Source organism: Coturnix japonica, chromosome 1, assembly GCF_054131305.1.
Source record: "Coturnix japonica strain WE chromosome 1, WE-NBRP24, whole genome shotgun sequence".
Lineage (NCBI taxonomy): Eukaryota > Metazoa > Chordata > Aves > Galliformes > Phasianidae > Coturnix > Coturnix japonica.
Genome location: NC_140663.1, coordinates 99,838,021 through 99,864,291, shown reverse-complemented (window position 1 = coordinate 99,864,291; position 26,271 = coordinate 99,838,021). Strand labels below are relative to the sequence as shown.

General features: G+C 46.2%; 1 protein-coding gene across 2 annotated transcripts; it reads left to right on the top strand.

The window, feature by feature from the left end:
- Positions 1-827: 827 nt before the first annotated feature.
- RIPK4 (receptor interacting serine/threonine kinase 4) lies at positions 828-21,571 on the top strand. 2 transcript variants are annotated; one of them, XM_015882936.3, is made up of 8 exons: positions 828-1,469; positions 7,093-7,384; positions 14,572-14,720; positions 15,468-15,517; positions 16,583-16,741; positions 17,692-17,798; positions 18,295-18,547; positions 19,320-21,571. In XM_015882936.3, exons 1-8 carry the CDS (start codon positions 1,288-1,290, stop codon positions 20,495-20,497), a joined length of 2,370 nt encoding a protein of 789 aa, XP_015738422.2. In that variant the 5' UTR covers positions 828-1,287; the 3' UTR covers positions 20,498-21,571. The 2 variants fall into 2 exon arrangements, with proteins under 2 accessions (XP_015738422.2, XP_085404623.1); XM_085548497.1 differs by lacking the exons at positions 828-1,469; positions 7,093-7,384 and adding an exon at positions 14,070-14,216.
- Positions 21,572-26,271: the final 4,700 nt, after the last annotated feature.

The following is a 26,271-nucleotide window of genomic DNA, read 5'->3' as shown; positions in this document are numbered from 1 at the left end:
CCAGCAGAGTGAGGGAGGTGATGCTGCCCCTCTGCTCTACAATGATGAGGCCTCACCTGGAGTACTGCATCCAGATGGGGAGTCCTCAGCACAGGAGAGATATGGAGCTGTTGGAGTGTGCCCAGAGGAGGGCCACAAAAATGATCAAAGGAATGTAATACCTCTCCTATGAGGACAGGCTGAGAGAGCTGGGGCTGTTCACTATGGAGAAGGCTCCAGGGAGAACGGAGAACAGCCTTTCTGTATCTAAAGGGGAGCTGTAAGAAAGAATAGCACACACTCTGCAGCAGGGTCTGTTGAGACAGGACAAAGTGAAATAAATAATTTCAAACTGAAAGAGGGGAGATAAGAACAAGTTTTTTACAAGCAGGGTGGTGAGGCACTGGCACAGGTTGCCCAGAGTGATGGTGGATGCCCTGATCCAGGAGGCACTCAATGCAAGGCTGGAGAGGCTCAGAACAACCTGATGTAGTTGTAGATGTCCCTGTTCACTGCAGGGGAGTTGGACCTGATGGCCTTTAAGGGTCCCTTCCAACTCACATAAGTCTGTGGTTCTACCTGTAGTTAGACGTACAAAAGGATTCGGGCACTGAAATCTGCAGCTGAACTAATCAGAGTCCCTCAACCCAGGGGTAGGTAAAAGCCGTAGACACATCAGTGCTTAGCAGTACAGTTTCCTAGAGACAAACACTGGTTCCAAGCACACCCAGACAGACCCCAGGCTCTGCAGCACGGAGCAGGAGGGACTGTGTCTCCCAGCCTGAAGCAGGATGTGCGGTTGAAGGGTTTCTCTTTGGCTGCAGCCCAGGTGAGTCTCTCAGAACAGGCCCTGCTTACGGGAAAAGCAAAGAATGGAGTCACTGACATTTCCCTTCCCGGGGCAGCAGGCACGGCTGGAGTTCAAGGAGCATCTGGAGGTTGCTCACAGTCGTAAGGTTTGACTTTGGGTAGTCCTGTGTGGATCTCAGAGTTGAACTCGATGATCCTTGTAGGTCACTTCCATTACGGGATATTCTGCGATTCTACGACCTCCGGCAGCTCCCGCCCGCTGAGGCAGGTCGCCTTCTCACAAGAGCGAGTAGAGGGACGACTCGGCCCACAACCCGACGGCTTGAACTCCCCCACAGCGCCGCCCTGTGCCAGCTCCATGGCGGCAGGGCCGGGCCGCCGTCATTTCCTGGGCCGGGCCCGGCCCCCCGGGGCGCGCCTGACTCACCTGGGCCGGCGGGAGGCGGCGGCGGTGGAGGCGCGGCTGAGCTCGGAGCCGGGCGGCGGCCGAGGGGCGGCATGGCGCGGGACAGCGGCTCCCCGTGGGCCATGGGGCTGCTAAAGACATTCGAGGAGAGCGAGTTCGGCAGCTGGGAGAAGATCGGCTCGGGGGGCTTCGGGCAGGTGTACAAGGTGCGCCACCTCCACTGGAAGACATGGCTCGCCATCAAGTGCTCGCCCAGCCTGCACGTGGACGAGAAGTAAGGCGGCTCGGCTCGGCTCGGCTCGGGTGGGGGCGAGGCGGCAATGCCTCGGCTTGGGACGTGGGGACGGGGCGGGACGGCTGTCTGCACCGGGCATGGAGAGCGCAGGGACCCTTCGTGTTTTCCTTTCATTATTATTATTATTATTTCCTAAGCCTACCCTGGGCGTGCCAATGGAGGTAATAGAGCTGAACATCAGCTCAAAAGGCTTGTGAGGCTGCGCTGCTATTTGCCCCGCCGGTGTTACCTTATTTTTGACGGACAGAGCAGGTGATGTAGCTCAGTGTCCAGGCGCGGGGCAACTGAGCTCTAAGAGCTTCCCGGAGCTCTGTCACACGGCAGGGCCACCGCCACCACCTTAAAAATGAGTTGGAATGTTTTCTGCGCTTTGTATTTACAGAACATTTTCGAAATGTACTCAGGTTTTCATTTTTTGTTTGTTTGTTTGTTTGTTTTTTACGGTGTGAGGTGAACCGTGCTGCCACCTACTGTAATGTGGGCGATTAGTGTTGAGCGATGCCCCCAAATCTCTGTGGTAGAGTCTTAAAGTCGTTGGGAGGGACCCTTAAAGGCCACCCAGTCCAGCTCCCCTGCAGTGAATAGGGACACCTACAGCTATATTAGGTCGCTCAGAGCCCTGTCCAGCCTGACCTTGAGTGTCCCCAGGGATGGAGCACCCAGCACCTCTCTGGGCAACCTGAGCCAGTGCCTTGTCGTGAAAAACTTCTTCCTCATACCCACTCTAAATCTGCCCCTTCAGTTTGAAACCATTTTCCCTTGTCCTGTCACAGCAGACCCTGCTAAGGAGTCTGTCCCCTTCCTTCTTATATCCCCTCTGTAGATACAGAAAGGCCGCTCTCATCTCTCCCTGGAGCATTCTCTTCTCCACAGTGAACAGCCCCAGCTCTCTCAGCCTGTTCTCATAGGAGAGGTGTTCCATCCCTTGGATCATTTTTGTGGCCCTCCTCTGGACGTGCTCCAGCAGGTCCAGGTCTCCCTTAGCAGTACTCAGCGTGCAGTGTAGAGCTCCTTCTCTTAGCGGTTGCAAGGTCTGCAAGTATGAGGGAAATCACACGAACTTGAGGTGCAGCGAATTAAAACAGCTTAAGACTTTTGGAACACCTGAGAGCAGGGGGCTCCTGCAGCACGTGGTTCATTTTGACAACCCAGGAAAAAAACAGGAGCGTATTTGTTTTGCTGCAGAATTTGTTTTAGGTGCTTCAGGACAGCATTAATTAGATGGGTTTGTTTGTTTCTTTTTTTTTTTGGGGGGGGGGGGGGCTTTGGCCTTTGAAAATGCTGTTTCTGCAAATTGTGTATTCAAATAGCAGGGGGGCACAGACGCAATAAAGCACTCCGCATGTAGTTCACAGGTTTTGGAGCTAGTTGAAACAAGCCCATATAATTGAACTGTTAATCCAGGAGATTAACTTGAGGAACCGTGTCTTGGAAGTGTGTGAAGCGGCAGAGTTAGAGCTACCAGAGGTATTGGAAACATTAACTGAATTGTGCAGGGGCTTTTCTTTATTTGTTTGGGACCACATTAAAACGCTGTTGGTACTGGTTTGGTGTTGGTAGTGCTCTGTAGCGTCTCCTGCAGTGTTTGTGCAGACACTGAGAGATTTGGAGTAATTCCCCTGGCAATTATCTCACCATAGAGTGAAGTGGCCTCAAGCAGAAAAAAAATTGAGTGTACAGCCAGAAATGTTTTTACTTTTAAATCCAAGCCTTCTCTGTCTGTCTAGCCAAATCCCATTTCTTAGGCTATACTCGCTCCCACTTTCCCTCCCCTGACCTGGAATTCTCACATGCAGATCCAGGTGCTCTCAGGATGGGTCGGATCAGCCTAAGGCTAAAGAATAGAGAGGAGGGGGCTGTCCCCAGGCCCAGGAGGCAGAAAGCCAAGTCTTTTCCATACCTCCATTAGCCGGAACAGAGGTCTGTTGTGGAGAAAAGGTGACAAGCTCTGAGGGAACAGCCTGGAAATCAGTGTGGGTTTCATAGAGCTGGATGTGACCGTATGGACTGTAAGGAGTGTGAATGATGTAACGGTTTCCAGGGCAGACTCCTGGCTAAATGTGCTGTCCGTGAGGGTGCCTGCTGGGTGCGGAGGTGGAAAGGTGTGCCTTTGTGCCTGGGAAAAATGAACAAAATCAATCTGGGTTTGGAAACTGAGTAGAACTTAGGAATGGGCTGTAGGAATGTGTTACCATTAGCGAATGCTGTATCTCTTTAGGCAGGTGACAGAGGTGGCTGAATGTATTCAGGTGATCTGCAGATGTGTAGGTAGAACTTCATACTCACCTCGCTCCCTTTTAGAGGCAGGTTGAGCGCAACTGTGCTGGTTTGCCTATAATCCTGTCACACCAGGGCTGTGCAGCAGAGATCTGTCAACAAGTCTGAGAGCCATTTAACCTGAAAAAAGGGATTTTCTGCCTTATTTCTGGCCCAAAGCAAATTCTGCTCTAAACATCCAGTGTTTTTTCTTCTTTTATTCATGTTCCTCTCTGAGGATCAGTAGTGTGAAGGTCATTAAAGCAGTAGATGGCACAGCAGAGGTCATAACACACTCTTAAATATCTGCCTTGATGCAGGTGAAAGTGCACATGAAAAATTCAGCAGTGTAATGTTGTTGTGGACCCAGTGTTCGCTGCCAGCAGCTTGTGGAGGTAATCTGTGCTCCCAACTGGAGAGCAGTGTGGGAAATGCTGCCTCATGAGCTGCGAGCTGTGTCTTTACACACAGAATGTTATCTTTGGAGTATAAAGATCAGGTACGTACAAGTGTGGGCACAGTCATCATTTCTGTGGTGAAAGTTGCCGCAGGAGCAATTCCCTTGTCCCTTCTGGAGAACCAAAGGCACGCAACAACAGCAGCTCTGTCTGCCTGCGGGGATGCTAGAGGTCCTGTAGAGTGATTTACCCAGTATTTCTGATTGTTCTGAAAATGGCTGATCTGTCTTTGTATTCTGTGACAGGTGTCACTTGCCACTGAATCTGGAGTTAGATCTCTTGCTGTGCATGCCCTTCTCCCCTGATGTTTTGTTGTGGGAAAGCATAGGTAGCCCTAGATTTATGGGAGCTGAGCTGTCCTGGATGCAAATCTTTATAATTGCTATAATGTTTGAATATTTGGAAGGGGGAAAGGGAATGGAATGAAAGTGGTTGGAGAAGATAATTCTGACTCTTCATGAAGTAAGAAAGTGTAACAGAGGCTGGTCCCATGCCTCTTGACTTAGAAGCCTCATAAGGATCATTCCTTCCTCTTTGGAGGGGGAGGTGTTTGTCTCTTGTTGGCAATGCAGGGTAATTTCTAGGCATTAGGGGTAACAGGACAGCATAAAAATCATGCTTTGATCTGTTAAAACTGAACTACAGTGATACCTGCAGCATCCTTGTAGCGTTAGCACTTGTGTACTGAAGTGATAGGCAGATTGTCTGAGTGCTGATTGCTAGCAGATCCTTGAGCCAAGTGGGAAGCAGAAGTGGAGACCTTTCATCTCATCCTGATGGAGGTGGCCTTGCCTGCCTGAAGAGATGTATGTGTTAAATGGATTAATGCAGCTGCACTCCCTGCTTCACTAATGATTAAGTTGTAGTCTGGCTATTTCTTCTGCCACTTTTTCTTTCCTGTTTTCTGAAGGTGAAGGAGCTGTGTTTGAAAATTAGACTACCTATGCTGTAATGGCTGCGCCACATCACCATCTGTTTCATTTTGAAATGGACTTTATGTGGGAAGAGCCTGAAGATGGCAATTGTGTTGGATTTTTTATTTAAATGAGCAAATCAAATTTAGGATACTTGTCTGTTAGTTGGGTAAATAACCTGACTAATTAACTGAGCCTGGTTGAAACAGAAAAGGAGGTTTCTGTTTTGTTCTAAGTGGAAGCTCCCTCTCAGCTGGGGAAGATACCTCGTTTCTAGCAGCTGATCTCTGATTTTGGCAATGCTTCCTTAGCTAGGGAACCCCCTTGTCCCTGGGCCCAGCAGCTCCTCTTCCATTTCAGCTATGGCTGGATTCCTGCTCTGCCTCGGAGGGCTCAGACGGGTGTTTTACATCTCCGACTCCAGCGCTCAGCTCACCTTGCTGAAGCCTGATGAATTATGCTGGCTATGCATGTGGCTTGGGGGCAAGGAGTTGGTTGTGTTATTCAGAGGCACTCCCTTCCAGCGTGCCAGAAGAGCAAACTGGGTACTTGTCTACAAAGGCAATTATTTCACAAGAAAGCCGCTGTAGGGAGCAGCAGGAGTCGACATGGTTAAGAGAGAAGAAAGATTTCTCTTATCTTTTTATCCTTCCAGTATTATGGGCTTCCATCTTTACTCATTTTTCAGCCTGATCTTGCCTCTGAAATAGTCTGCAGCTTATTGCTAGGTTAGAGCCACTCCTGAGGAGAATTGTTCAGCATATCTGATCACTGCAGAGTGCTGCAGCTGATCAAGGTTTCTACTAGGAGAATCATTAAGGTTGGAAAAGATGTCTTAAGTTTTATCTAATCCAATAATTCACCTACCACCAATGTTGCCCTCTAAACTGTGTCCCTAAGTACCACATCAACCCTTTCCTTAAACACTTGGAGAGACGGTAACTCCACACCTCCCTGGGCAGCCTGTTCCAATACCTCACCACTCTTTTGGAGAAGCTTCTCCTGATATCCAACTTGAACCTCCCCTGATACAACTTAAGGCCGTTACCTTTGTCCTATTGCTGTTGCCTGGGCAATGAGGCCAACCCCCACCCTGCCTTGACCTCCTTTCAGGTGGTTGTAGAGAGCAGTAAGGTCTCCCCTGGGCCTCCTCCAGAATGAACACCCTAGTTTCCTCAGCTGTTACCTGTAAGGCAGAGCTAATGCCAACTCAGGTGTACCATGCTGGGCAGAGAAGGGCCTTCTCACCTCTGCCCTTGGGGCTGCCATCATGGTAGGCCTTCATGTGGAGCCCCAGGGTACAGGCTGTGTGTCACACGATGGCCCCTACAGTTACAGTATTGTGACTTCTGACCCTTCGTGGGCACTTTGTGTTTTGACTTTGGCTGCAGACAGACAATGTTGGGGCGTTACAGCTCTACGGAAGGCCGTGGCAATTAAGGGTCCTGACCTGGGATGCCGTGCCTTAGCCTGACTAATGCTGTGGGGTCAGGCCAGCTGCCACCTGCAATTAACCCATAAGTGCTCGTTACTTGTGCTATCCCTGTTACCTAATGAAGGCCAGAATCGGCTGTGGTGAGGCAAGTGCTGAAGCAGTGATGTCTGCTGTCCATGCTCACTTCTGATCACAGCCTCACAAAAGTCTAATGACTGCAGCCCAGGGAGTTACAGCACTGGTGAATCTGAGCATTACGTATATCATCCTTGTTCTTAACTACATCGTGTACATGTTGCAATAGTGAGGTGGGCTTTGCGCTACGGGGACTTGTGCTGCTCAAGTGTGCAAGCTTGCATGTGGTTCAGCAACCTGGAACTGTCAAGTCAGTAAATGTGAAGTATTCCTGGGGTATATAGGCTGGAGGCGTGTAGTGATTCAGCCAGGCGATGACACGAAACGTGTATTTCAGTTTCAAGTGTTTTGTTTTGGGGATGGAAGTATTATCCATCTTTCACCTTATATTCTCTCCTACCTAGGGAGCGTATGGAGTTATTGGAAGAAGCCAGGAAGATGGAAATGGCAAAATTTCGCTACATCCTTCCTGTTTATGGCATCTGTAAAGAGCCGGTTGGCTTGGTGATGGAATACATGGAGACGGGATCTCTGGAAAAGCTCCTGGCTTCTGAACCTCTGCCGTGGGAACTGCGCTTCCGAATCATCCATGAGACAGCCGTGGGCATGAACTTCCTGCACTGTATGTCCCCTCCACTGCTACATCTGGACCTCAAGCCTGCCAACATCCTGCTTGATGCCCACTACCATGTCAAGGTATGCCTTGGGTGCTCTGAGCCCAAAGCTTACTTTTGTGTATTCTTGCATGGCTTTTTCCAAATCCAAAGGTCTGGAAGAAATCCAGAAGCACTCTTTCTGAGTTACAAAAATACCTAACTGTTCCAGTCCCTAAACTTGCCTACTGATTTATGTACCATTTTGGTATATAAATGGAGGTAGAGTTGGGGAGTCTGCGTGAGCTCTCCTAAAATTTTAGTTGAGTGCTAGTGTAGTGAATTTTGTTTTTGCAAATGTAATGGGTTCTGTTATAGATTTCCCTATAGCAGGGTCATAAGGCAGGTGAAAATGGGGACAGCAAAGCAGTGTGAATATCAAAATCATCTATGCTTGCACCACATCTCCTACTGACAACCTTGTTTTGTTTAGGCCTGGGCTGTGTACACTCTGCTTAATACCCAAATCTTATTTACTGTGGGAGTCCAGAGAAGCAGAGCCTTCCTGGCAGCAGCTCATTTTCTCCTTCCTTTTGTTCAGAGCTTTTACAACGGAAAATTAGCTCTGTCATGAGTGCTTATGCTTACCAAGGGGTAACTCAGGGAAACTGTTGTGGCTGTATCACAACAGAATTCTTCTCAGTATCCTTTTCCAGAAAGGCAAATTTGTTGGCCTTCTCTGTTGAAGGTTCTGTTTTGACAGCTGGATTGGAGAGATTATGTCTGCTTTTGATGATTTCTTTTGGAGAAGAAAGAGACAAAAAATGTATCTTTTTCTAAGATTTTATTTATTTATTTTCAAATCAGTTGCCCAACTCTAACCCTGGCTGATGTAGTTCAGCACGTGTAGTCATAGATCTTCCAGTGCCGTCATCTATCTTCTGTCTGCTTTTCTGTCCTCCTCAAAGTGGGCAAATGGCTGTGATCCTGCTTTACTGCTCTAAAGATGAAGTGTTCAGTAAATAAAAACACCTTTCCTGATGTCTTGAGGGGGCTGGAGCCATAAGAAGCCTGACGGAATCAGACCTGGTGCTTTCTCAGCTTTTTTTCTTGGCCATGTAATGGTTTGCTTCTTAGGACAATCTTCTGTCTGAGCTACAAGGCAATTGCAGGCAGTCCCTGGTATTATGGTCAGAACATCGGGATCTGAGCTGTTCCAATTATATTCTCACACATTCTCAGTAGCCTTTGCTAAGTATTTATTTATCTACAGTTTATGCTTGCTTGCATAACTTTTACATTCCTAATTCTTGACTCATCCACGATCCAAGATATGAAGGGTTTATTTTTCTCACCATTTCAGGAGGTTGAAATGCTCCCTAGTGTTCTGCCTGCTGTATAAGCTGTATCTTCAAGGTGATGTAATTCAAGGGGGCAAAGTAAAAAATGCATCAAAGTTTTTTTCAGCTGAGGTCATCGTTGACTTCTCTGAGCTGTTATTTCTTTGTGTTTCATATATAGAGCACATTCTTCAAACCTTTTCTATTAAGCTCAGAAGAGAATGGTCTAATCCCAGCCTTTTTCAGCCAGAAGTCTTTCAGGTCTGTAGCCATCTTGAAAAGTCCTCCAAGCAGCAAAGCAGGCATATAAACCTACATGCAAAATAAGAGATGTACATATTCTGTGAGGAGCCTTTGCTTTAAAAACGTGGCCCCAAACCTTCTTTTTGTATTATGTGAAACTTGTAATTAAATTTCAGACCCTGCAGCTTCATTTAATGTGCATTTTCTTGCTGGAAGGCTAATGAAGGCGATGATTGAAATGCTTTTACTTTTAAAATGTTAGTGTTAATTTAGTGGGTGACCTGTCCCTAATAGGATCCTAAAGTGAGTGAAGAGATGTTGCAGACTGCAAAAGAAGAGTTTGGAGGTAGGGAGGATTTTTATAAGCTGTTTGCCCTTGAGCCAGGAAACAGTCTTGCAGTGGAGCACATTAGAAAAGCCATATTGCTAGTTCAATGGAAACACACCCTTCTTCTTTTACGAGCACAACACTTACTGTAAAAACCCCAAGAGAGGATGATGACTAATGCAGCAGTGTTGCACAGAACTTATCATCAAGTGGGTGCCTCCATATCTTAAAGCTGTCTCCTGTCTGTTACATAAGTGTGTGTGCTGAATTTGGTTATTGGGAGGATAATTAAGAGGAAAGATTAGCCTGAGCCAAGACATAGATAGCCGTGTATTTATTAGTTTTCTCACGTTGGGGGGATTCCTTGTTTATCCTAGATGTGTGTATATAATATGTATAACTTGGAATAAGGCTTTGCTGTCATTTGTAGAGTGCCTCCTGCCCTGAAAAGTCTGAGGTGGGAGCTCCCTTCCCCTCCATGTCTTGTTGTTCTGGGCTGTTCCTTGGGAAAGATTATTGCATACCTTTAGCAAGCTTTGCTAGCAACCATCTGCAATTTTTTTTTTTTCCCTTAATTTTGAGCTGTTGCTTCTGTCAATGTCGGTGAGAGCTGCCTTGCTCCTTTCTCTGGTGTTTCGTAGATGCAGCCTTCAAATGCTTACGGACTTCTTAATACCTAGTTGGTATTAGGTAGTTGGTAGTTGGCTCACCTGGACCACACCTAGCAAATTTGTTCTTCTGCCCTTCCATCCCTTGTACAAACTCAGGAGCCCTCCTCCGAGCTCCTTGGTTTCTGGCAATCCAGCAAGGAGCTGGAGAAGAGATGAAGCATCAGGCGCTGTTCCAGTGGGATCTTTCTCTAGGGCCATCTGCAGAGGAATACACCCCCCACATGCAGGAATCTCTCTGTCTGACTTATTGCCAGCTACCATGCCTGTGTATTCTGTTAGTACTTTCCAGGTTCCTTATCGAGCTACTTTTCATTCAGGTTTTTAAAATGAAGTCAGCCTACAACTTAGTACTTCTGGGTAGAAACGTTATTTGTAAGTCCTAGTTTCTTTTATCAGCCAGTCTGGCTTTTGCAGCTCACGTATGTGTGTGTAAGTGCATTTGTGTATGTATTATAGGTGTGTGTATATATGTAGTTGTATTTGTGCTGTGTATGTATATCGTCTCTCTGTGTAGATACATACACAAGCAAATCCCACCAGTTATTTTTCATCTTTCAGGTTTTCTTTTAAAGAACTTGAGTGGGGATGAGCTGTCTCAGCTGTGTGCTGCTCAAGCTCACTGTGGTGACTTTCACCCCACCGCTGGTCCAGCTTAAGCTAGTGCAAACTTTGCAACTGTGCTCCCAGTCTACACAGGCGTCCTGTCTGTGTTTAGTTACCTTCAACTGAAGGGAAGGGCTGCAAAATTTATAGAGTTTGAAGTGAGAAGAAGCTCAGGTAGAAAATTGATGATAAAGCTTCTTAATGTACTATAGGAAGAGGTAACACCTGGAGGCCAGGCTGGTAAAGAGATTCTCTCTTTTATTATGTAGTAGTTGATGTAGTTAACAGGTTCTCTCCTGTTATTAGAAATGAGAAGAGGCCTTGCTGTGTTCTGAGTCTCTCCTTAGTTTCCCACCCCTCCAGATGAAGGTTTTTAGACAGGGCTGTTACCTGGCACTTTGATCCCAGCGAAACGAGCTGATTTTCACCTTGATCAGTTCTCTAGCAGTGACACAGGAGGTACCAAGACCATTCCTGCTATGGTTATACACATTTGTGATGGATTAGAACAGTTTTTTCACCATGGTTTCTGGTTTTTGCTCTTCTGAAGAAAGAACTGTGAACATCTCTGATAAAACAAACAGACTTATGAGGAGATAGTTTTTAAAGCTTCCTGTTAGAAGGACAGATGTGATGGCATTCTCAATAGCCAAGTGTGCAGGAGAGTCTGACCAGGGACAAATAATGGATATGTCAACAGAGATTAAAAATTAATCTGACCGCGTTATGTTACGTATTTGATGAAGAAAACCTTTGTGTGAACTCTGACCTGCATCTGTTGTGGTGGATGCTTGAGTCTTATTTGCAGAAAGATGACATGCGGAGCCGCATGTGCGCTTCAGAGTGGGCTATCAGAAGCAGGCAGTTTCCAATCACTACTTTTATTTCTGTGTGGTAAATGCTGGCACTGCTCGGGAATAGCTCTAGTAACTCCTGTAGCTGAATGGGATGGGAGAGATTTTAGTTTCTGTAAAAGCTCCGTAAAATAATTTGACCAACTCAAGCATCTGAACCCTTGTGAGTGAGTGTTTTTCACAGACTAGAATGGAAATGAGTGGTACTGAGGGATGTGGTTGGTGGGCATGGTGGGGATAGGCCGATGGTTGGGCAGGGTGATCCTAGTGGTCTTTTCTAACCTTAATGATTCTATGAAACATCCTCACAAAGGCGGAAACAGATAAAGTCTGCGTGTACAGTAGCCTCAACTTAAAACAAACTGAAAAAAGAAAGGTTTTGTGTAAAATGCCCTTTGGATCTGGGATCTGGCAGTAGGGTGATGTTGCTGGGCTGCGGGCAGGGAAGCACGGGCAGCTCCCCTCCCCAGTGACTGCTCACGTGTTTCTTCTCACACAGGCCTTTGAGAGGCAGGGAGCGGGTGAGCTGTCTGAACATGAACCATCCCGCTGCCTCTGTGGGGTTTGGCTGCTGTTCTTTCTCTTCTCTTCCTACCTCTTCACCACCTGTTTTGCATGAAGCAGGCTGTCGCCTCCGTGTCTCCTCTAAACCATGCTGCTATTATGTGCGCTTTTGAAGCATGATGGGATCCATCCAGAGTGAGGACTAAGTGCCTGGTGGTGGCACGGGGCAGCTGTTGGGGTGGGCACAGGTTTATGGGTAGCAGGGACTCAATGGAAAGCACAGGAACTTTGCCAGCAAGGTGCCTAGTGAATGAGGCACGTGATGGGCAACTTAAAGGCAGGAGAGATAAGTTAAACGGCTGCATCTTCCACCCACTGCACAGTTCCCACTGATGTTAAAAAAAACTGCCTGACTAAATACCCTGTGCTTTGTGGAAAAGTTATCCTGAAGGAACTAATGGAAGCCACAGAAGCAGTCTGCGGGATCTCGCTCTTTTGTTGCAGCCTGGCAGATAACACACGTTCACGTCCAGTGCTTTCTGCAGCATTCAGTCTGATGGCAGCTCTCCTCAGTGGATGAATTTCCTTTGCTTTGGTACGCAGCCTAATCTGTCACAGTAGCTAGGGGCAGGTTCACAAGGCTGTATGCTCCGTGTGTTAGCTGTTTCTTGGTTTGTAGGCTTGGGGCGAGACCTCTTAGAGCACAAACCTCACATCTTAGCTTTAGATGCACACAAAGTAGCTATTGTTCTTGCCTAACACAGCTCTGTCACTACACTGTCTGCACTTCATCTTTTTTTCTTAACTTACACAGTAGGAAACCTGGTATTGTTTAGACAAAGAGGAAGATGTATTACTTTAATTATGCCTGCATGCCATATGGATTTCTTGAGGTGTATTCAGCTCTTTGCTTCATGTTAATCAAAGGATAGCAGGGCCCTGCCAAGTCAGATCTGTTCAGGCTTGCATGAGCTAGAGAGTTTACTAACCTGACACCAAGGATTTGTGCGATGTTGGCATTGTGCTTTTTTTCTGTGTGGAGAACTGAGCACCCCAAACTCCTGTAGCATTCAATGGGGGCCATCAGTGCGGCTCTTCCCAGGGTAGCTGGCTTGCAAATACAGGTTTTTTGACTACTCCCTGCTTTCTTATATTTCAGAACTTGGCAGGGGAAACTACTCTTACAGATGACTTCATGTTTCTTTTTTTCAAGTCATTCCCATGCTCTGATACAGATTTAAGATAGAGGTAGGAACAGGTTGCCCAGGGAGGTGGTGGATGCCCCATTCCTGGGGACACTCAAGGTCAGGCTGGACGGGGCTTTGAGCAACCTGATGTAGCTGTAGGTGTCCCTATCCATTGCAAGGGAGTTGGACTAGATGGCCTTCTGGGTGTCCCACTCACGCAATCCTATGATTCTGTATCCCTGTGTGCTAAGGCACAAGCTGTCTACACAACATCTCTCCTGAGCTCTTTCTTCCTGGGAGAAGTTCCTTCTGAAGCAGTGTGGGCTGGTTTGTTTCATGCTAGAAGATTCCTACCATTTGGTGAGCAACAGCAGCGTGTACCCTGACCGTCCTCCAGCAGAGTGGAGCAGGCTGAGCTTCTCTCCCTTTCCAATAGCGGGTGCATGTTACAACTGGCCCTGTGGTATCTTTAGAGAGAAGCTTCTGAAAGTGTCAAGCTGGAGCCTATATATATATATATATATATATATTTAATTATGCCTTTTGTTTTGAGGGAGAACTTTCTCAAAGGAGCAGCTGTGAAGATCAAAAGGGTGTCGAGGGAGTGAGTCACTGAAAAACTTGAGTATTTTTGAGATAAAAAGAATGTTTAAGTCCATTTTGGGGTGGAGGGGAGTTATGTGAAGGAGAAATCTTATCTAACACATAGACAGAAAGCTGAGTGGCCCAAAAAGGCTCGACTTGTCTTGAAATTTCCACTTAGCATAATAGACATTTTTGACCGGTGGGAAATAATTAAGACAAAGGAAAATTCCTTGCCTATCTGTTTGCTCGATGATTGGTATGCCTTTGAGAGCAAATGAATGCATATTTGTTTGACACTTCAAATTAAAGTGGAGGTGTGTTTTCCTTTTTCTAAACTTGCTGTCACTTGTTTAGTTCATTTCAGCTGCCTTCACTGCGTCACTGCACTGACTTGCCATATCTGCTCGTTGCCAAAAAGAATTCCCTGTGTGGGTTTAGTGTGTGTTTTTTAAGCGTTTTGTGCCTCTGGTGCTGAGCTCAGTCTTTGTTGGCATGGTCAGTGCAACTGTAATATCTGGAAGAGAAATTCTCTTGCACTGGTTGGGCCCATGGTCTGAAAACAGGTGTTGAGAAGGCTTCAACATAAATGGCAGCGTGCTGTTAGGAGGGAAAGGGGATGGGTGAGAGCAGTAATTGTGTTAACCTGTAGTTTGCGCTAGCTACTTTTTGACTGGTTTTAAATTGCACTAAATTGTCTGAGGGTTGTGTTTGCCATGTAGTGGGTTAACATGCTGCTGCTTGCAAAATGCTGCTTGCTTTTATTTTATTTTGTTTAGCTTCACCTTAAAGAAAAGCCTACTACAGCGTAATGCTTCCAGCATTGCTTTCTTAGCTTAGCACTTCTGAATGGTAGCTTGCTATGTTGTTTTTTTGAGTCACTGTGTTACATCTTTCTCTTTTTTACAGAAGAGGTTTTGTAAACTCCTCTGAAGTCTGATGGTAACATTCACGCTTCTCTCTCCTCCATCTTTGCAGATTTCTGACTTTGGACTTGCGAAGTGCAATGGCTTGTCACATTCCCATGACCTCAGTATGGACGGCTTGTGTGGCACAATTGCATACCTTCCTCCGGAGCGCATCAAGGAGAAGAACAGGTGTTTTGACACCAAACATGATGTGTACAGGTCAGTTAACTGTGAAAATACCTAAAAGAGCTTGAATAAATGACCCAAAAAACTGAGCATGAGAACCTTACCTCTAGTTTGAGCCTCATCTTGCAAAGGCTCATGTTTGGTTTGCTTTATGCAAAGTCCTTACAAGGTAGAAGGCTTTTAACAAACTGCAGCTGATCCCGGTCTTATGGAAATCAATTGTTCCAAGTAATGTTTATTTATCAGCAACTGACATGGGAGCTATGCTGCCCACCTTATTTTCCCCCATTAAAGGTACATCCTGACCCACTTTTCTAGTCTATGATGCAATTCTTAGCTATCTTCAGTAGATTTCATCACTAGGTCTTTGGTCCTTCTTTCGCAGTAAGGCTGTTAGGAAGAGGAAGTCATAGCTGTAGATTACAAGATATGGCATGTTCTAAATGAAATATATTTTTGTACAGTTGTGTTGCAGGCTAGTATTAAATGACATCCCCAGCAATTCTTTGCTGCTCTCTGATCTTGTCAGTGTTTTTATGGAGTAATTGGTAAATGTTAACACGGAATCTGCAGTCTCCAAAAAGTCTCTGTGTTCACTGCCTCAGGTTCCTCCCTGCACAAATGAGACTTTCAGGTCATAGTCCTTGGCTGCATCTTTCTGTGTGTGTTATTCAGGAAAGAGAACTTAGCAAAAATAAATTACACTTCTTTTTAACGGTGGGCTTTTAAACTTATTTTTTTTAAAGCTTTTCTAAAACTATTTTTGGTATGTATTTGTAGCTTTTCCATTGTGATCTGGGGAGTTCTTACACAGAAGAAGCCTTTTGCAGGTAAGTTTGATGTATCGTGGATTTTTTTTTTTACCTTCTTTTCAATGATATGTATGCCTCCCACCCCACCAGCCCCACAATACAAGTGATATGTATAATGCATGTCCTCCAAATTCCTACAGTCTTGTGCAATAGACATGTTAAGATCTCAAATTCCAAGCACAATTTCAAGTCCTTTGTACTACATCCTAGAAGCAGAACCTATGTAGCTATGAGATGCCTTCATCTGCACTTTTTTGCTTTTGTTGGAGTTTGCTGTGCTGATCCAGATCAGTGTGTGGCCTACTCAGACTTCTAACAGATGTTCATGGCCAGCAAGGAAGGTGCAGGGCAAAGCCAACTGGCAGGCAACCCTATTGTTTTTAGAAACAGCTTCTCTGTAGAGTGGTTCTGGAGTTTATTTGTAGATCGCAGGTACAGATTAAAAAATAAATAAATAAAAAAGCTGCCTGTGAGAGTAAGCTTTGTTCTGCCCCACAGTAAATGTACCAATCTACAGGCAGTTATTTATTCTTTATGACTATTTTCCTTTGTATGCAACTAGCCTAAGTATAGCAAACATGTTTGAGCGGGTTCCAGTCTACTACTCATTTTTCTCCTTGTGAACCCAGTGGTTGACTTCAGAGTCAAGAGCCACATTACTACCCTGTGCTTTTTCTTCACCTTTATGTAAAGTTCAGGCACTTGGTTTATATAAAAACTGTGATTCAGTTTTCACACAGCTGATACAGAAAACCTAAGAGAGGTAGCAAGGAACTGAGGGGTGTTTTTGTATTTTATTCTCCATTTCTGCCTCTTTTGTGAGTGGAAAGAGCACATAGTCACTCATTGATGATTAACTGATACATGAGAAGCAGATGTTAATGTGTTGCTAGAAGTGTTGTGGAAGAGGAAGACCAATTTCTTTCTTTTTCCCCCCCGTTGATGAAGTATTCTAGATCTTTAAAAAAAAAAAAAAAAAGTGTGAAAAAACAAGTTTTTGCCTAATGCACTATTAGTACTCTTAGACAAAAGAGAAGTCTTTCCTTTTGCTGAGAGCTTCAATTGTGTGCTTTTGCTTTACAGAGGAAAACAACATTTTACATATCATGGTAAAAGTAGTTAAAGGCCACCGCCCAGAGCTACCTCCTGTTTCCAAATCCAGACCTCATTCATGTAATAACTTGATCAAACTGATGCAGAAATGTTGGCAAGATGATCCTGGTGAACGGCCAACATTTCAAGGTAAGATTTCCTCGTAGCTTGGCTGCCTGTTTCTTCTTCTATGAGTCACGTTATTGCTCAGGACTCTGTTAATCCTTGAGGTAAACGCTGCAAAGCTTTGTGACAGAGTAAATAGAGCACATTGTACGGTAGAGACAATGATATAGGCCACTTATTCACTGGTTGCGGAAGAGATTATCTGGGGACAAGTCAGACCATGACAGTTTTATGTAAACGTATTGGGAATAAGATCTGTACTGAACCAGCTGATCCATTTAGCTGGTACCTGAAGGGAAGGTGGTTTATGTTCACGTCCAGTCATCTGTATTAGTGTAGATGCCAAACTAGAGTTGATGGGCTTTGTACCATACCAAAGCGTTGAACACCCTGGCTCTTGAGATATACCAGTGTATGCCAAGGAACAGAATTGACTTCTTGTTACAGAACAATTTGCACTATCAGTTTTCTGTTGACCAAAAAAAAAAGACAAATCAGACCAAAGGTTTGAACTTGCCCAAAGCAGCTGTTATGAATTCAGATGTGCAGCAGAATGTAGCATATAGAATCTACAAGTGGCTTCATTTAGCATCAGTGACAGAGATTTGTTTCTTCTCCTCATTCACTCGCCTCTTTCTGCCTGAACAAAGTATGGCCATGGATGGAAGAGGTATCACATAAGTCTAACAGTTGACTAGTTCAAAGTCCTGCGTATGTAACACCAGTCCTGTCTGAATGTGACAGCAAACTGTTCAGTCAGTCCTATGCACTCTTTGCATAGCTGCACATTTCTACCTTCTGATGAGATGCTTGGTGGAATAGACAAAACCGGAGTCTTTCTTCTGTAATACCTCATAACCATTAAGACACAGAAAAGCAGTAGGACACCAGGGGAGAAGCCTCCTATTTAAAAAACAAACAAAACCAACCAACCATGTGACGAAACAGTAAAACCTCTCTTTCTTTCTTCAAAGAAATCACTTCAGTAACAGAAACACTTTGTGAAAAACCAGAAGATGAAACAAAGGAAATGGAGGCTGAGAACCTGGACACTAAGAGTTCCCCAAAGCAGCAATCTGAGGTATTTTGACTTTCTGTCCCATGTTAAAATGCACTTTTCCCCCCCATTTCTTTCTTTCTTTTTTGTTTATTTATTTATTTTGCCAGAAACAGGTTCCTCTGTGACTAACTTCTAAACAGCTTTCTCTTTGCTGCTTTTTAACACCTTCTTGCCTGGTGGAAGTGGGTCTTGTTGAAGGACTGGACTGCAGAAGCAACAGCAGATGTATGGGCAAGCTCAGGAAAATGCCTGCACAAAACCTGAGCTCCTGTTTATCTTTAGACTGCTGAGGGACAGCAAGAAAGTTTGAAAATAAGGACTGGAACCATGTGGGCATGTCTGATCTTAAAAACAATCAAATAAACAAACAACCAGGTTCTTCAGACAGATTTTGTTGGATAAGTACAGTGCTTAAAGCTGCCTGCAAGCTAATAGAATTAGGCTTCTTCTTGTAGAGGGTCATACTCAGTTTTCCTTACTGACCTTTCTAAAATACTTCTGTGTGTTTCTCTTGAAGGGGATGTCTGCATTATCTCAGCCGAAAAAGGAGCCTGTTCTGGCATCAGTTAAGGATTACAGTCTATCAGAATTGTTGTCCCAGCTGGATTCAGGGATTTCACAGACTATGGAGGGCCCTGAGGATCTCAGCCGCAGCTCTTCTGAATCCAAACTTGCTGCCAGCGACAAGCGGCTTTCAGGAGTTTCGTCTGTAGATTCAGCTTTTTCATCCAGAGGCTCCCTTTCCCTTTCCTTTGAAAGAGAGAGTTCAGGTAATGGTCAGGATGTTTTTTTATTGTTGGTTTTTCTGTTTCTGTGATTGTTTGGACTGGTGCATGGGAGCTTATGGGTTGGAGAGTGACTGTGTGAAGAGTAGTATGTCCTGTTGTCCTAACTGCAAATTTGTTTGCTGGAGGCAGCTATTAAAAATAAAATAAAATAAAGAGATTCCCAAGCACAATGTAATGAGTAACAATACATTTAATTTGCTTTTGAAAAGAAGGTACCTGAATTCCCATCAAAGCAATTACAGAATTGGTTGTGGAAATGTTGATTGGAAAGGAGATCATCTTGTCTAGTGCCCTGGTCAGAGTGGGACTAAAGCCAGTGCCAGTCCAGGAGCTTGTAGCTTTTGCAGTTAATACTGAGCCCAAATGTGAGCACCTGTCTTTTGAGAAGCTGTCAGCAGTTCTCTCAGCAGCCCCAGGAACATTGTAATAAAGACCCCCCCTGGAGATCCTCTCCCTTTTCAATATGTACTGCATAAAATAGGCACCTCTTTTCCATGTAGGCAAAGCACGATAACTGTAGGGAAACAAACTTGCAGCTTCCTTTGTTCTTAGTTTTACTGGAGACAGAATAAGAGGAAGTGTGGGTTCCAAATGTGATGTAAACTGGCTCTGAAACTGCTGCAGGTACAGCAGTGGGAGAGGGAGTCATTTTTTTTGCAGTCAGAAGACACTACTGAAGCCACCAGCTGTGCTAGCCAGGGATGAGTAAGGGTTGGCAAGAATCAGCATTGTGATGTTGTTTTTTTCCGTCTAGATGTAGGTACTACGGACATACAGAAAAGGAAGCTAACAGAAGCCATTTTAGCTGGTGACACGAGCAAGCTGATGAAGATCCTCCAGCCTCAAGACGTTGACATTGTTTTAGATGGGAACTGCAGTCTTTTGCACTTAGCTGTTGAAGCTGGTCAAGAAGAATGTGTCAAATGGCTTCTCCTTTACAATGCTAACCCAAACCTCACCAACAAGAAAGGATCCACCCCTCTTCACATAGCCATTGAGAAGAAAATTAAAAGCATCGTGGAGCTGCTCTTGGCAAGGAAAATCAATGTTAATGCCAAAGATGAGGACCAGTGGACTGCTCTTCACTTTGCTGCCCAAAATGGGGATGATTTCAGCACCAAAATGCTGCTTGATAAGAATGCATCCTTGAACGAGGTAGATTTTGAAGGCAGGGCCCCCATCCACATAGCCTGTCAGTATGGCCAAGAGAATATTGTGCGGATTCTGCTGAGAAGAGGCGTTAACGTGAACATCAAAGGAAAGGATGACTGGGTCCCTTTGCACTATGCTGCCTGGCAAGGTCATCTTCCCATTGTGAAGCTTCTGGCCAAACAGCCAGGTGCAAATGTAAATGTGCAGACCGTGGATGGAAGGACCTCGCTACACTTGGCTGCTCAGCGAGGTCACTACCGTGTCGCTCGCCTTCTCATAGACCTGGAGTCAGATGTCAACGTACCGAATGCACTCTCGCAGACTGCTCTCCACATAGCTGCTGAAACTGGCCACACAAGCACATCCAGGCTGCTTCTTAAACATGGTGCAGACATTGAGGCAGCAACAGCGGAAGGATGTACTGCTCTGCACTTGGCATCTCGCAGCGGCCATTTAGCAACAACGAAGTTGCTGATGGATGAAGGGGCCAATGTTCTTGCCAGAGGCCCATTAAATAGGACAGCGTTGCATCTTGCTGCAGAAAATGGGCACTCTGAAGTAGTAGAAGAACTTGTCAGTTCAGGAAACATCAATATTTTTGACGACGAGGGGTTGACAGCTCTTCATCTGGCTGCAAGAGGAGGGCACACAAAAACAGTTGAGGTTCTTCTAAAGCATGGGGCACTCACTGATCTGCAGAGACCCACATTTCAGACCCTGCTCCGGCTTACTCAGCAGGGCAGCAATAGCTCAGTTACTGTGTTGTTAAGTAAGACTTAATCAAAAGGTACAGTACTTGCTATCTTTCTGCCTGGTGTGGTGAGAAGGTTGCTGGAACTTGATTTACAAGAGCCTTGTCCAGCCGTGCAGTGACCTGCTCACCAGCAGCGTCAGCAGATGGACTGAGGGGCAACCAGCAAGGAGCTACTCATGTTTGAGTGTGTGAGAGAGGGAGCACATGGACTAAAGCCAAAAGCAAGGTTAAGAGCTGAAGCCCACCACACTGTGGTCTGGATCATCCACTCTGCGCGTGCCTGCCCCACCTGTATAGTGATATTCCCTTCCCACACAGACGTTGTGAGAGTAGGGTGCATCTTGTGGGTTCCCCTTGCTTTTTTTTTGACAAACTAATTTAAGGACTAATATTCTGATTTTCCTCAGAAAAAGGATGGATTAGGTCCCTGGTTTATTGCAGTGATCTATATTTTGGGCTTGAAGCCTCCAAAGTAAAATAAACCTAACACAGATCTGCTGGAAGTGAATGCAAGAGATGAAGAAAGAGCTATTCAAGATACTGTTAATCACAAACCCTGGCTAAGTTTCGTTTTCAGAAGGTATTCTGTTTAATGGAGATACACTGATTACAGTTTTCCATGTAATCAAGATGAATAAGGCAGACTGTTATTAACAAGGATCCAAAAGCTACATGAGCAGAAGTAAAAGCTTAACACAGATCTCTTCATATGCAGTACCATCTTCTATGCATTTTAAGATCAGTGAGCTGAACTGTGTTCTTAGTGGTTTCCCTTAAAAAGCCAAACAACAACAGTAAAATCATTCTGGACTGTAACTGGATGGTATATTCTAACACCATTAAATCTATTTGCAAAGTGATGTTTGTAGGGACATGTTAGAGAGCCATACCAGCCATGCCACAGTACATGTCCTGGGAGAATGAACTGTGTGTTGCCTAGATTGATATACTGTGTATATAGTATTTCTATCTGTTGTATGCTTTTTTTCTACTGAAGAAAATAGATTATGTAGAGTGGGTATGTTTTAATACACCTTTTAATTTCACTCTTGTCAAGGTCCGAATGTGGCACATTATTAATAAAAATATTGTGTTCCATATCTGCCCTGTATTTTGTCATGTTGGTTTTCTTTTCCCATCTTCATGCAAAGCCTTCAGCCTTCCTGAGAGCAAAGCTGCTCCTCTCATGGGTGATGGCAGCAGGTGGAGGCTGAATGAATAGAAAAACTGAAGGGCTGGTTATTGCTGCTGCTTGAGACTGTTTGTGGCTACACATAGGGTACCTCTCTGTACCTGCTTGCAACCCTCTTGGCTAAGTTCCGTGTAGTGTAGGGCTTTATGTGGGCAGGTAGGTGCAAACTGTTCCCTGTTGGAGATGTTTTGCCTCCTGCCTAGTGGAACCGTACTAAAGTAGGCAGTGAAGCTGTGCTTGCCGCCACTATATGGAGGTTACAAAGCAATATGCCTCTTACTGAGCGTAACAGTCACGGCAAGCTTCCTAAATGCAGTGACAGTGAAACTTCTCATAAAGCAAACGAGAATATTGTAATTTGCTTACTGCTTCCTTCAGCCTCTTCTGAGACCAGCGCAGCTGTCATGTTTCATTAAGCTGTGCTTCATCACTATCTCTTTATAGAAATTTAGCCACAGACCACTTACTCTCTCAAGTCCTGTGCTGCTGTGATTAAACATTTGGCTTAGCCTGAGACACACCTTACGCTTCAAGTCGTCCAAACAAACAGATTTGAGATACTTAATTCCAGTGGTGTTTGCCTGAACTTCAAAAGAAGAGCTGTAGGACTAAGCAGCAACAGTCTTGTGCCTCCTAATGATGCCAGTGTATGCCAGCTAGGCAAAGAGAAAGTATAGGCTTATGCTTTTAAAACAACTCGAGCACTGCTTCGCCAGTGCATTCCTTCAGTGCCTAATAATAATAGCACATTAGCTTCTAATTAAACATGAAGCCACACTTATGAGTCTTTATTTTCCAGCCTTTCACAACAATAGGCAACAGCAATGTGTTAATAGAAGGCACTGGGGAAAATGCAACAAAGGGATTGCATGCTGTGCTGCCAGTGTTGTAGGGAGCATTTTTCCTCATGTAGCGGCTTCTCATAGAGTCCGAATGGCCGAATGGGGTGCAGGATGAGTGTTAGGAGCAAGAAGGAAATACTGCTTTCTGTAGATCTCCTGTGGATGACTTTCCTGGTTGTGTGCGCTGCTCATTGTTTTGCTGAAGTCCCGCCTGGACTCTGCAGCAGCTTCACTCCCTCACCCTCAGCTCACACCCAGAATCAAGCAAAGGCAGGGTTGGGAGCTGTCATCCTGCATGAAGCCTCTGCCTGCTCAAACCCTTGGCTCCAGTAGCCGTGCAATCCCCAAAAAGGTGCACAAACTCCTTTGTTCTTGGCAAACAGGTTTGGTACGTGGTGTGACAGAAAGGAGAGCTCTGCAGAACTGAGCTCTGAGCCCCCACAGCAGCAGAGCTGGAAAGAGCAGGGTCCCAGCAGCAGAATGTGCCTCTTGCCACCTCCCTGATCCAAGCCTTGGCCTCTGGGTGACGAGGCAGCCCCTGGTGCATGACCTGTCTTCCCAACAGCCCGTTCCCAGCACTCACTGGTGTTATTTACCCACTCCACAGACCGAAGAGCTGCAGTGCCATGTCTCTACAGGCCTTGAGAGGACTTGACAAGCCTGTGGTTCAAACACGCTTGGCAGCAGGTGAGGGGAGAGGATTGCTGGGCGATTGCAAAGAGGCCCGCAGGCAAACCTCAGACTTTTCATTCCTGCCTCCTCGTTGCACCACCTTGGCTCCGCACGGCAGGGCTGCCAAGAAAACAAAGCATGTGGGAGCCGAGCTGCACCACCAAGGGCTCCTTCTGCAGAAGGTTGAAAACCTGCACAAGCAAAGCACCAGGCTGCTCTGCATGCAAGTCCTGAGACCTGTGATGTTGTTGCACGTAGTTTAAAAAGAACAAGTGCTGGGTTCTGCACCTGGGATGGGGCAGCCTCAAACATATGTACACGCAGGGGATTAGAGGCTGGAGAGCAGCCCCGTGGAAAGGAATCTGGGGGTTCTGGATGACGGCAAGCTGTAACTGAGCCAGCAGTGTGCCCTGGAGCCAAAGGGACAACCCTACCCAAGGAGGCACCAGGTCCGGCACTCTGCTCTGCACTGTGCGGCCTCACCTGCAGCACTGGGTATGGGTTTGGGTGCCGTGATGTAAGGAGGACATAAAGCTGTTAGAGAGCATCCAAAGATGGGGAAGGCTCTGAGGACAAGGTGTGTGAGGAGCGGCTGAGGCCCCTCGGTGTGCTCAGCGCAGAGCAGAGGAGCTGATGGAGGCCTGATGGCGACTGCAGCTCCTCACAGGGAGTGGAAGGGCAGCGCTGAGCTCTGCTCTGTGTGACAGTGACAGGGCCCGATTCATCAGGGACAGGGCCCAAATCAGAAGCTTCTGATTGCTGTTACAACAGCTGGGTAGCGCAGGAGGATCCATGGCACACGGAGCTGCCCTGCTCCCACTAGCTTTAATGACACGCTTTGAGCACCCAGCAGCAAAACACCAAATAGTTATCTCTGGGGACCCACACTGGAGAAAGACTCCCAACCCAAAGCTGATGATGATTAAACAGATGGCAACAGAGCAGGAAACTGTTTCAACAGAGGAGGGAGCAGAGGGCAGATCCCAACATGTTGGGTGGCCATGATAACGCTGTGGTTCAGCGTCACGGGCTGCCAGCAGCCAGACATGGGGCATGGAAGGCAGCCGTTGCGAGGCAGACTGCAAGTGGCATAGGGAGGAGGCTGCGTGGCTCTGATTCACCAGCAAGGCTGCAGCAGGGAGGCTGGCATGAAGCCTGCCTATAGCTCCCAGTCCAGCACCTTGCTGCCATCGTCACCCTCTGAGGATGTCAAGAGCTTGTAGGAGACCACACAGCAGGCACTTGAACAAAAGCGGAATGAAATCACCACTGTTGCCGCCTTATTTGCCTTTTGCTTTTGAAAAACTATTGTAGAGACTTTCCTCTGCAATTATGTAGAGCAAAGACCATTTAAATGTTAACAAAGAGCAACTCGTGATCTGCACGGAAATACCTTGCTTAGGAAGGCTTGAAAGGAAACAAGCAAAAGCACAAAGCAGACACTAAAACTGACAGCAAGGAGGGGAAAGATGTTCTGTGGTGTCCCTCTGAGGAATGGGCAAGGGCCTATTTGTCAGTGCTGCCCCAAAGGTTTTGCCCCCACCTGATCCTGCACTGTTGCGATGGAGCAATGTTTAAAAGCACATTTACCCTATGGGAAAGCAAGAAGCAGCAAAGAATGGCTGCAGGGAATATCCTCTGTTTGTGGTAAGATGAAGATGGGCTGCAGACTCACAGCTCAGCATGCCAAGCCTTGAGCTGCCATTCTTAATGTCTGCTCTGTGTTTTAAAACCCCCAGTGAGGCTGGCTTTGTCCCAGCACCACCTTGGGTTTTTGTTTGTTTGTTTATTTGGCTTTTTTTTTGGGGGGGAGGAGTGTTGTTTGTTTGCTTGCTTGTTTTTTGCAGAGCTGCTTAGCTAAAGGCATTGTAGGAGGTTAAGCAGGCCACAGTTACAATGGACACTGGGAAGTTTTATCTCAGTAGCTCTATTGGTAGTAGTTCTACATGCAGAATGTTATTTGGACATTTGCAAAAGCAAAGCCTAAGAAGTTAATGTGGGGTGAAAAAAAAAGTCTGACTTTAGCCTAACCTGAAGTCCCTCTGCCAGTTATCCCCTATATCTTCACATTCAGTTCTAATTCATGGAGATGTGAGCATCCCTCAGCCTGGCGCAGCTCTGAACCATTCTCCCTCCACCAGCTCCTGCATAATTTCCAAAGCAAAAAGCTATGCAGAATCAGGAGCTGAGGGGTTCCCTTTCCATCCTCAGCCCCGACAGCATCAGAGAAAGAGAGAAGAGCACCAAAACCCCCGCTCCTGAACCCAGTGTGACAGTAGAAGGATTTTCCCTGTAAAATTCCCAGAACTGTGGACTGAGGTGTGCCATGCAGGGCCGTCATGCACGCCACCAGCTCCATACAGGGCATTCCCTTGGCCACTTTCCCACCTTCCCTGCCCTTTGTTCGACACCTGCCAAGGAGGTGGTGTCTCACGCTCACACAAGCTTCACATTACATTACAGCTTCCCAGAGAAAGGCCCAGCCCGCTCAGCCCTGTGGTGAGCATGCTTCAGTCCTGGCAGCTGCTGCGTCCCTGCTGCTGTTTGCAGGCAATTAGCAGGGACGTGGGACAGGGTGAGGCTGGGCGAGGTGAGACACCAGAGGCAATAAGGACATGATCTGAAGCTATTCACGCTTTTTAATGCGGCTGTTTCTTCACTTTGATCACAAGGATGGCCCAGTGTTGTGTGCATGTGTACCTGCCTACACAGACACACGCACTGACCGACCCATGTACAGAGCCAACGTGTGCCCACGCTCAGCCTTCTCACACATGAGTGGGTGTTTGTGTACACATCTACAAATGCAACATTAGGCCCCTTATACATGGAATGACCTGGGTTGGAAGGGACCTCAAGGATCATGAATCTCCAACCCCTCCGCCACAGGCAGGGCCACCAACCAGGCTGCCCAGAGCCCCATCCAACCTAGCCTTAAACACCTCCGGGGATGGGGCATCTGCAGCCTCTCTGGGCAGCCTGTGCCAGCACCTCACTAATCTCACAGTAAAGAACTTCCTCACTATATCCAACCTAAACCTTCCCTCCTTCAACTTAAAAACCATTTCCCCTTGTCCCGCTCTTACCTACCCTT